The sequence below is a fragment of the Giraffa tippelskirchi genome, chromosome 11, assembly GCF_054371585.1.
Source record: "Giraffa tippelskirchi isolate mGirTip1 chromosome 11, T2T-mGirTip1v1.2.pri, whole genome shotgun sequence".
Classification (NCBI taxonomy): Eukaryota; Metazoa; Chordata; class Mammalia; order Artiodactyla; family Giraffidae; genus Giraffa; species Giraffa tippelskirchi.
The window spans coordinates 64,682,181-64,693,327 of record NC_137285.1 but is presented as its reverse complement, the minus strand read 5'-3'; the positions used below and the strand labels follow the sequence as shown (position 1 = coordinate 64,693,327).

Here is an 11,147-nt window from a genome sequence, read left to right as displayed (position 1 = left end):
ATCCCCTCTTTCTCTTTCTCTGCCTGATGCTGGCACTGCCTCCTTCACACAGATTTCTCTGACCTTTTAGGAAGATTTCTTCTATTTGTTTTCCCATAGCACTGTATATACTCTAATACAGGTAGTTAACAAACATGAATTCTAGATCATGAAATTGTAACAGGTCAATGTCTGGCACATAATGAACATATAAATGAAAGATGAATTGAGTCTTGCTTTAAGGATATGAAGTGAGTCAAGACTAATTACGTTAATTTCAACCTAAATACTTCGCTTAGCTTTTAATGAGAGATCATGATTTTTGAACACAGATTTAACAATACACGGTGATTTTTTGCTACCTACAACACTAAAGTCTGAAGAAAGGTATAAATTATTCATGAGGACACCAAATGTTTAAATGAGTTTATTTATAAACAATTGCTACATAAGTGATATACAGTAAGTGAAAAACCACTAATACAATGGAGTTCTCATAGTGGTTGTTTTTATGTATACACACTTAGAATAACTTTAAGTGGCTGGAATAGGCCCATAGAACACTTTATTCTGTGGTGTTGTCATTTCATGTTTTAACTATTCAACACATTTAAATGATTAAATACAAAGTTTAGTTATTATTAAACTCTAACTGAATTTGTTGTTGGTAAATTAGTGGTGATAAAACATCAAATATACTAAAATCTACTCTTAAATGTGTTCTGATTGGATCATTGAGTTACCAACCCTGCCCTCCTCATACCACTCATTATGTGACTCATTATTTTCTGACTCCTGATAGTTTACAGTCTTGTAGCTTGATTTTTAGAATTTGGTAATTTTGCAAAAGTACTTGCATGCTTGCTTTAACATTGCTGCATCTCAACTCTGACATTAAAACAGCCTCTGTGTAATCCACTTACATGCCTGGTAGTATTAAGACACTTAAAAATGACTTCTAACAGCTATTTCCTTTAGTCTTACTTTCTTGGGTTTTTATATATTGCTAAAGCATTATTCTTTTAAGGATGTAAACTATACTGACTTGGTAATGGAATGGAGAAACCTAACAAGAAAACAAATGCCAGGGCTTTTAAAAATTAGACAGTGCATTAGTAAGTGCTTTCAAATAAAGCCATCCAACGACACACATGCAAGTTACACTATAGCTGCAAAAAAATGGATTGAATGTGCTTTTATGTTCACCTCCACCAATGCTCTATACTAACTACACTGTTATGACCATAAAGCAATTAAGAATTAGCAATCTGTTAGTCTGAGTACATGTCTGAATACATGTACTCAGTCTCAGTACATCAGTCTGAGTACATGTACTCAATACATCTGTGTATTTAATTGGCACATACACTCTCCAAGAACCCAACTTACTTCACTCTTATGTTCATTTTCCTCTCAGAGTGATTTAAAGTAACTACAGTGACACATAAAAGGGAAAAAAAAAATGAATGCCGGGCTTCCAATTAAGTAAAGCCAAATCAAAACTATAGTATTATTAGCTATTTCTGCAGGAAAACAGATTTCTATAGTTCTGGTCAGTTATTTTATCATTAAACCTTAACTTTTCCAATATTGTTTCAAGTAATGAAATTATTCTTGACTTATTGGAAATTATATATAATACACAAAGAAAATGTGATTTTTTTTGGCCAATCATCAAACATGTTTTCATCTGAATAAGGGAAATTATTTTAGTTTAATATAAAATTTTCAATGAAACAGCATAAATTTACAATAGTTAGTGGTCTCATTCAACAAAGTTTCCAATCTTCTAATTCAGGCTTAACAGAGGAGAACAATGATTATAGGAGAAAAAAAATAACAAATAATCTCCTGTGGCCATCACCTTACAGGCTGGTTTTCTTGTAATGGCGAATTCTAGCACAAGCTGTTGTGTTTCCAAGATTCACAGTGCTTGGAAATGGAACTGCCTGGGAAGATTCAGAAAGCCTCCATTCTTGGGCTTACACGGTAAGCACTTTGTGTGATTCTTAATCACATTTTTATCCAGCACACATTATTATAGGTCACATTTTCTCAACAATGCTTATACTGATTTGTGCTATATAAATATAAACATTTCTATACACAGAATGCATACACTGACACAGGAGTATGAAGTTAGCCAGCCATCCATAAGAAGAATGGAATAAAAATTGCAGGAAGAGTAGTATATGATGCCAAGCCCAGACAGACTATAGACGCCAATCCCAAGACTGCCGAAGCAAGGACACTTCTCTGATCACGAATAATGATCTTCACATTTTCACAAAACTAGAAAATAAAATTTAAGAATGTTAGAAAAGGCTAAACCTAAGAAGAATCATATATACCAAACAGTAGAGCACAACTTTCCCATCTATTTCCTATCACCAGAAGAACTAGAATTTCTCTCACAACTTAGGAAAGAATTTAAGATGTTAACAGTTTGGTTTCCTGATTCCACATCCCATCGTGGCTGAAATAATAGTTTAGGCACTTGCCTTTGTAAACGCAGAACATTTACAGAAAACTACAGAGAATATAACCACATAAAAGTTATTCAGGATTAAAGGTTAAAAACAACATTAAACTGCCTCTCAATAACAATAACATATGCAAAAATAAAATGATCTTGAGCAAACAGAATTTAACCAGTCATTATTGGTGAATTTGATTCCTACAACTCATCGTTCTAAAATTTGGCAATACTTCTGATGATAAATTTCTGATAAGCCTCAAACTCTAAAGGCATCAAAAGTCTAATCCCATCCCCTGCCAAAATAAAGTCAGATCAAATTGAGATTGAAAATTGGCTGCTGGAGATAAAGATAAACGAGATCTTTACCCGCTGAGGAATGCATTTTTTTCTTAGAAAACTAATTTTTCTCGGAAGTATTGCCTGGATCACTCTCAATCATTTAACCTGTCCAGACCACCTTCTTCTCCTCCATGCGAGTATTGAGGTTGCTGTAAGGATCAAATGAGATCTATTTTGCAAAAGTACTCTGCATTTGTCTGCATGCTATATAAATGTAAGGTGTTACAATGATTATTTTCACTGCTAGATCTTGACAGTTATCTCTACCTCAACACTGTTGGGGCAGAATTTAGCAATTAATTGCTCCATTTTGATAAGAGTTTCCTACTTGTGCTCAGCTAGTGAAGAATCTGCCTGCAATGCAGTTGACCCCGGTTTGATTCCTGGGTTGGGAAGATCCCCTAGGGAAGAAAATGGCAACCCACTCCAGTATTCTCACCTGAAAATCCCATGCACAGAGAAGCCTGACGGGCTACAGTCCATGGGGTCGCAAAGAGTTGGGGACACAACTGAACGACTAAGCACTTGGCTTTAAACTCCTTTTCTAGACGACACTGTATATGCTTTTAGGGTCTCCTGTAGTGGCCTATGTAGTTCTGGACAGCCACGTTTCCAAATTCTTAATGGATAGAATGAAAGTGAAAGTGTTAGTCACTCAGTCGTGTCCAGCTCTTTGCAACCCCATGGACTGTAGCCCACGGGTTCCTCTGTCCATGGAATTCTCCAGGCAAGAATACTGGAGTGGGTAACCATTCCCTTTATCTTCCTGACCCAGGGATCGAACCCAGGTCTCCTGCATTGCAGAAACAAGTCCAATATATTTTAACACACCACCTTCACTGCAAGGCTGTCTCTGTCAGTACTTTTATACAGTATCTCAACAAATATAAAATGTCCAGTTGGTTATCCATATATCATTCTTTTTGTGTGTCAAACATATGATTTGTCTCCTACTAAACTAACAAGATATTGAGTAACAAATACATAATTTTAAAGTGATGAGGATCAAACTGAATGAAGTTTTTAGGAGAGTAAGAAAAGCTGTTTGGCAAATAATGGGGAGATATACATTTAAGTGAGCTTCCCAGGCGGCACAGCAGTAAAGACTCCTCCTGCCAATGCAGGAGATGTAGGAGACACGTGTTCAATCCCTGGGTCAGCAACCCACTCCAGTAGTCTTTCCTGGAAAATTCCATGGACAGAGGAGCCTGGAAGGCGACAATCCATGGGGTCACAAAGAGTTGGACACAACTGAAAACATACACACACATACATTTAGGTAAATAAGAATACTGTCTTGATGTAGTCATTCTTTTATCTTTTTTTCCCAATAATATTTAATTAAGACCAACATAGAATCATTGTGGACTTTCTTTCCCCCATAAGAGGATCATCTCATTTCTAATGTCCTGTCCAGGAGGCACCTCTGGTGTTGCTCCATGGTAGGAAATGCCCTCTCGTTCTAGCTTAATGTTAAGAAGCCTGTAGGGGCACCTTTGAGCAACAAATCCTTGCAAATTAGAAAGGGTACATGTATTCATTTTGGCAATGCAAAGCAAGACCAGCAAAGAAAAAAAGCATAAGAAATAATAACAGTTACTAATTAAAGGGCTTTATAGCATATGAAATACTGAAATTATTATAAAATGGTTTAATTTTACAATTTCTAAGCTTGTAAAAAAAACAAAAAAGCATCACTGCCAAAGGGAAAGAAAAAAGAGTCTCTTCCAGTTCACTTTCACATTAATTGTAGTGTTTTCATGAGGGAAAGTGCTCTTGAGAGATTTTATAAACACAAATTTAAGTGAGACAACTGTGTAACTCTCATGTTAAGCTGATAATAGTTGTATATATGGAGAACTCAACAACCAGTCCCAGAATCAAGTCAGTCCTTATGTTTCTAGAAAATAAAAGTCAGTTCTCCTTCAGTACTAATGACCTACTTCTCTCAGGGCATGTTCAAAAACAGTCCTTAGAATTGGAAAATTTGGGATGGGGATTTTTTTTTTTTTCCCTAGGAAATCTACTGTGTGGCCAAATTGTTTGTTAGACCATTCAAAGTGAAGACAAAAACTCAGTTTCACAAGAGGTGCTATGCAGCAACAGCAATTAAAGCACTTCTCTACTTCTATAAAACCTTAAAAAGTTTCCAAAGAAGAAAAACTGTTCTAACTAGTTATTTATGCAGATTAAATATTTTACTACCTTAAAAAAGCACTTGTACTATTTTTTTTGTAGAAATATATAATACAATGTTATATGTGTTCCATGAAAGGGTAACTCCTAATTATGGGAGGGAAATACTGTTTTTCCTTAGAGAAATGACTTACTTGGGTCCTAAGTAAATCTGACGTGTTTCCTTTTGAACACTTTTGGAGCCAGTGTTTGTAAAAGTGGTGAAGCTCATTTCTAAACAGGCCTGGACTGAAGCTGTGATTCTTGAATCACCGCACAGTGCTGTAACTGTATTTTTATTTTACTTAGAATTCCTAGATTGAGTCTGTTATGGCTTTATAAATATTCTATTCAGTTCAGTTCAGTCGTTCAGTCGTGTCCGACTCTTTGCGACCCCATAAATCGCAGCACACCAGGCCTCCCTGTCCATCACCAACTCTCGCAGTTTACCCAAACCCATGTCCATCAAGTTAGTGATGCCATCTGTAAGGAGTTTCATATATGGATGTAAACAAGCACTATACTTTCATGCTCTGCAAAAGAGGAAAGATTTTCCCACGTGGGTCAAAAAATTAAGATGTGGAAAAATAAAAAACTGGTTACATGGATTTAGATTCTTTTGGTCCCAACATATTTAAACATGAAGAGTATAAATGAGATCTATTATGTGATTGCCCATATTTTCATTGTGAAGGGTGCACACCAACAGCACCTCTTTAGCAACTGCAGAGAAGGTTAAGACTTTCAATTGCAAATGAAATTGCAGGCTTAAAATGTGATCTTTATAAGTTAAGAGGTTTCAAAAGGCAATAAAAAATCCACTATTTTTTCCTCTGGCTTTGTAGCTAATTTAATCATCTTAAATTCTAACAGGTTTTTTTTTTCCCCCCTTTTTAAAGTACCCATCAAATTACCTTTCAACATTTAATGACTCTTCTGGAAAACCAATTGTTTTAATCTCTGGGGAACTCTGAAACACTTCAACCCAACTGTGGGGCTAGGGGATATAGGATGCTTAACAATGGGGAAGTCTAAATGGGGATTAAAGCCAACATAAAAGAAATGCAGGATACCAAGGAAAAGATTTCCCTCAAGCTCAGCCACAGGAATGAGAGACCTACCAGGGAGCTCTTCTTAATGGATATTTTGGTAGTTTATATTAAGCAAAGAGAATTCTCTCTCTGCAGCTCATAGGGAAAACGGGCATGCTTCCTCGTTTTAAAGGCACAAGAATTCGTACTAGACAGTGTTATAGATTAAATATGAACTCTGGACACCTTCCTTCCAACTGCCAATTCTTGGGTAAAGTTGCAAGCATACGGCGACAGATTTTCTGTGACCCTTCCAGTCACCTGCCCTTGTCATTTCAACTACGCTGGGTGGACACCCTGATGACTTCTGCAGCAATAACTGGGCAGCTCTCTGGCATCGCTGGCAGCGGCACTGCATTGCCACACTCTTTCGCCGTGCATTTCGAGATATCCTGCAAGGCACATTGCCATTTATTTATTTACTTTGCTTTCCTGAGGAACACCAGAAGGTTCGTTACTAAACCTAGAGCTCAATCCCTGCTCCCAGGGGAGAGGAACGTTTAGGGACGGGAAGGGGTGTCCCCACCGAGCCCACCGGGGAGTCAGCCACACGTGGTACCTTGTCGGCCTGGGGGCTAATTGCGGTGCCGAACCTGCAGTAGGTGACGAAATGCTCGCAGTTGTTCCAAAGCAGGCTGTAGGGAGTTATGCCCAGCAGCTTCTCTGCCCTCTGCGCCACCTCTTCGTTGAGCAGCGCCTTCTTCTTGAGGGACCTGTCCAGGTGATTGACCAGGATCTCGGCTCCGTAGGCGAAGTCCTCCACGGTGTCCACGCGGATGCTGGCCACCCTGCCAATGACGCCTAGGATGAGACGTTTGTTGGAGACCACCTTCTGCGTGAGCCCTTTGTCGTCAGTCAGGGCCAAAAGGATATCGGGCATCATGTGGGCGACACGGTTGTCGCCCAGGTAGATGCCATAGTGCGTCAGGTGGGTCCGAGGCACCTCCAGCACGTCGCCGCGGAGAAAAGAGTGGATCTCATATAAAGTGTTCCCCGCCTTGTCTTCGCCCGGGGCGCCCGAACTGAAGAACTTGAAGTTGGAGATGAACAGCAGTTTCTCCAGCACGAGCGACACCGCCTCCAGCATTGGGTTCTTCATCCTGTAGCGAAACGGGAGTCTTGTGGCGGGGGCACCGCCGCTCCTCTGGCACGGGCCGCGCGGAGCCGGGCAAGGTGAGCTGGCCGGACAGGGGCGCTCACCCGCGGGCCGGCCGCCCAGTGCCGCGGGGCACGTCGCCTGCGGAGGAGGGAGAGAGAGAGAAAAAGGAGAAGGCGAGAAGCCTGGAGATCGGCTCGGCTTAGCCGCACCCCACGCGGGACTGAGGAGGACGAGGAGCTGGCGGCGGCTGGCCGCGGGGACAGCGGGACCTGCCCTGCGCACCTGGAGGCCGGACCGGGGCGCAGGGCCGCACGCGGTGCTCAGAACCGAGCCGCTGGTGGGGCTTTTATCGCCGTCGAGGGGGCGGGGCCGAATGCCGTCACAGACCCGGCGAGAGCGCTGATTGGGGCCGCCGGCCAGCACCGCCCGCTCAGGGGCGGCGCCGGACCGCAGGCCCCGTCGAAAGGGCTGGCCGCTTCCGGGCTTGGAGGTTCTGCCTAGCGACCCCTTCCAGGGCAGGCCTCCTCTTTGAGAGCCGTACCTTTGCACTTCCCGCCTTTCAGCGGCCGGCTTTGGCAAGAGGCAGAGGCATGGCCGCGCAAGAGATCTTGCACCTGCTAGATTGGGGCGCGTTCTGGGTGTCTCTGGGGCGTTTTTGGTGGAGAGTCGCCTTGGGCGAGATTTCTGAGTAGAGCCGCCTCTCTCCAAAAGGTTGGACACTCGGGGCCGTCGGCTTCCTAAAATATCTGCATTTACTCCGAGAAGTGTGCGCACCTCGAAAGCCTCCAGATTCCTTCCTAAACTGCGCAGAGCAGTGGTCCTGCACACCGCACACTCTTCTCCCCTTTAAATGCCCCGAATGCCCCTCGCTGTCCGCTGGCGCGCGGGTGGGAAGCGACCCCGCGAGTAATCGGAACCCGAGGCGCCTCCGCGTTCCGTGGCGCCAGGGACCGTTGAGCGCAAGGGTTCCAACGGTCAGCAAGTAAAACGACGAAGCGCCCAACATTCTCCTGGAAAACCGAATTAATTTTTCCAGCTTCAGAGTCACGTGGATCCAGCTTCTTCGGTTCACTCACCGAAACTTTGCCTCTTAAAGCGCAGCCCCCCGGAGGTGACCGAGCAAGGGGCGCTGCCTTCCTGGCCTGAGTGCCCGGAACCCGCGCACAGCGAGACGGTTCCGGGGCGCACGCGCGCCAGGGCGCTGCGGTCGCCGAGTCCGCGCCAGTCGCCACACGCGGAGTCCCGACCCATCGCCGAGTTCCGTGCTCACGCATTATGTAAATACTTAAATTCCTCGGACAAAGGCCACAATGGAGGGAGCCTCGGATGGCTCCCCAAAGCCGCCCCGTACGGAGCTAACAGGTTCTATCAGCCAGCAAATTCTCCGCTCGCCTGGGGGAGGGCGCTCCCGGCGGGTGATGGATGAAGGGACATCCGTCTTACGTGGAAGACGGAGGGGAATGGAGACCAGACGGGGAGGAGGCCGGCTCTGCATTATCCTCCGAGACCCAGCCTTCGCTCTCACTCTTTATCTGCCGTCAGCGCTCTGCCCTAGACGTCCGGCTTGCTGGTGACTTTTGTTCATTTCACAAACGATCTCGAATCACATTTTAGTCCCAGCAAAGAGAAGAAAATTCCATTTCCCACAAAAAAAAAAAAATCGAAAAAGGAAGGTGGGTAAGAGCGGAGAGGCAGTGGATGAGGAAATTTTAAGATATTATTTTCCCATTCTTAGCCCCAAATTTAAAGAAAAGTGCGGTTGGCGGATAGCTTAATCAAACTCCTGGACACACAGGCGCTAGTTAACGTCCGGCAGCACATCACCTCCCGAGGTCTGCAACTCTGCGATGTCTGGGGACATTTTTAGAAGCCCGATCCAGACCTGGGCGTACACGTTAACTGCACACCCGGCTCTGGTCTCGCCTCTCTGGTCCAGTTCTGGGAAAGCACGGATTCCGGAGCCTCCAGGGTCAAGAGCCAAACGGCCCGGGGAGATCAAAAGGGACTTGGTAATTAGCGATTTCCGTCTCTAGTGGTCACTCAGTTCAGTTCAGTTCAGTCGCTCAGTCGTGTCCGACTCTCTGCGACCCCATGAATTGCAGCACGCCAGGCCTCTCTGTCCATCACCAACTCCCGGAGTCCACCCAAACCCATGTTCATCGAGTCGGTGATGCCATCCAACCATCTCATCCTCTGTCGTCCCCTTCTCCTCCCGCCCCCAATCCTACCCAGCATTAGGGTCTTTTCCAATGAGTCAACCCGACTTAAAACGCTACGACAGTCTGCACCTGGCAAATTTGCTGGAGACAAAAGCATGGAGAACTGCCTCACGGCGGGCAGCTTCACTGTTTCAGAGAAAAAAAAAAAAGAAAGAAAAAAATTAAGGAGAAATCACCTATAGACATAGTCGCATCCCCAGGGCGTTTTGTGAGTCAGGCAGCGCCAAGCCGATTTGCATTTGATTTTTCTCTTTCCCAGTAAGGTTAATTTTTGGGCCGCCGCCTCTGAAAAGGGAGTCACTTAACGAAAGAAAAAAAAGAGAGAGATGAGAGTAATATGAAGCATGAAGCCGACTACGTTGCTCAAGATGTAGGCGCTCTGCTGTCTTGGACAATGAATGGTGAGCGAGTGTCCATAGTTTCTTGAAGGTTATTTTTGCCTGGGTTAACTCTCTATTTTTAAGCCAGATTGTTATGCTGTTGAATAAATGTATTTTTCTCCGTGGAACTGCCCCAGAGCTGCCCTCTCTGCCTGCCCTGCTTGCCGGGAATTCGGCTCCGGGAGCCTGTAGGAGACAATGAAACGTCTTCAGGTGCCCATGTTTGAAGTCTCTTCAGACCTATCCGGCCGGGAGGCGTTAGCGTGGAGGACTAGGCTGCTTTTCCACTGAGACAATGAGCTCTTGTTGGCTGAACAAAACTTTCCTTACAACTACAGTAGCCAGCATTCTCAGAGTAGCATATAAGTAAGCCTGTCTCCTTAACTCAGTCAAACTAAGAGAACGCGATTGCTATTAGAAGGAAAGGCCAACCAAGAGAAATCTAACATCAGAACATTTTCCTTCCTAAACCAGAAGCGGTCATTCATTCGTAAAGGGGAGAATCCGACTTGCTAGAGAGACTCCTAGTTTCCCGGTTGTAGGAAAGTTGGCTGCATTCAACAAGTTTCGTGCAAACGCCTTAAATGCATTCAAAACTGGGTCGCCGGGTCTAGCGGGGGTATTGTGAAAGCGCGCTAGCCTTCCAGGGACAACATGATGATGTCAAAGAACTATCAACTGTCGCCTCGCTGTTCCCTTCTGCCTTCCCACGGAAAGAGCCAAGTCAAAAGACAGCCACAGCATCCAGTCAGGCCGGCGTCCATGTCTCCCAGTGGGGCAGACCACAATTCCACGGGGTTTCTGCATAAAGGAAGCTGGAATTTGGGCTCCAAGAGCCCACCTAACTTTCAGGCTTCACCTTCAGGCCCTGGATCCCGCCGCGGGTCCCAAGAGAAAGAGCTCCGGTTCTCCGGGGGGAAAAGGGCGGAGTCCCGCAGGAGCCCGGAAGCTGTGGGATTTCCTATCCACATTTACCTCTGGAGATCCTCTTCCTCGGAAAACTTTGTAGTGGAGGATTGGATCACAGAATCTTGTGCTTCCTCTGTGCTAAGGCATTGAATTAATAAGCATTTTCGCACTTAGTCCTCCTAACCCTATGTGTGTTGTCTCCGTTTAACACAGGAAGAAACTGAGGTTATAACTCACTCTTTATGACGAGCGTTAGGGTGGATCAGGACTGAACCACAGCTTCTTTGCTCCCCGGCCCACCACCACTGAGGAAGGTCTGGCTTCCCATCAGTTCACCCACCTATCACCCTATCACCCGGGGCCAGCTCTTTTCCAGTCCTGGAATTTCAGTTAAATACCCAACCGGAATTTAGCTCACAAAACTTTCCTTTTTCATTTGGACTTCATTTCCCTGCTTCTGTAGTGCTACAGATTCCA

General features: G+C 44.6%; 1 protein-coding gene across 29 annotated transcripts; it reads right to left on the bottom strand.

The window, feature by feature from the left end:
* Positions 1-393: 393 nt before the first annotated feature.
* Positions 394-10,892, bottom strand: LRAT (lecithin retinol acyltransferase). Of its 29 annotated transcripts, XR_014069186.1 has the most exons (7): positions 7,445-7,484; positions 6,623-7,300; positions 6,250-6,455; positions 5,128-5,505; positions 3,237-3,416; positions 2,825-2,946; positions 394-2,271 (listed from the first exon to the last, which is right to left on the bottom strand). XR_014069186.1 is itself a non-coding variant. In XM_081543263.1 (5 exons), the coding sequence occupies exons 2-4, from the start codon at positions 7,160-7,162 to the stop codon at positions 3,869-3,871; spliced, it is 849 nt and encodes a 282-aa protein (XP_081399389.1). In that variant the 5' UTR covers positions 7,163-7,300; positions 7,445-7,484; the 3' UTR covers positions 394-2,271; positions 3,867-3,868. The 29 variants fall into 29 exon arrangements, 19 of the variants coding, with proteins under 19 accessions (XP_081399389.1, XP_081399378.1, XP_081399371.1 ...); XR_014069184.1 differs by lacking the exon at positions 5,128-5,505 and having other exon boundaries at positions 6,657-7,300; XR_014069187.1 differs by lacking the exons at positions 2,825-2,946; positions 3,237-3,416; positions 5,128-5,505 and adding an exon at positions 3,867-4,005.
* Positions 10,893-11,147: the final 255 nt, after the last annotated feature.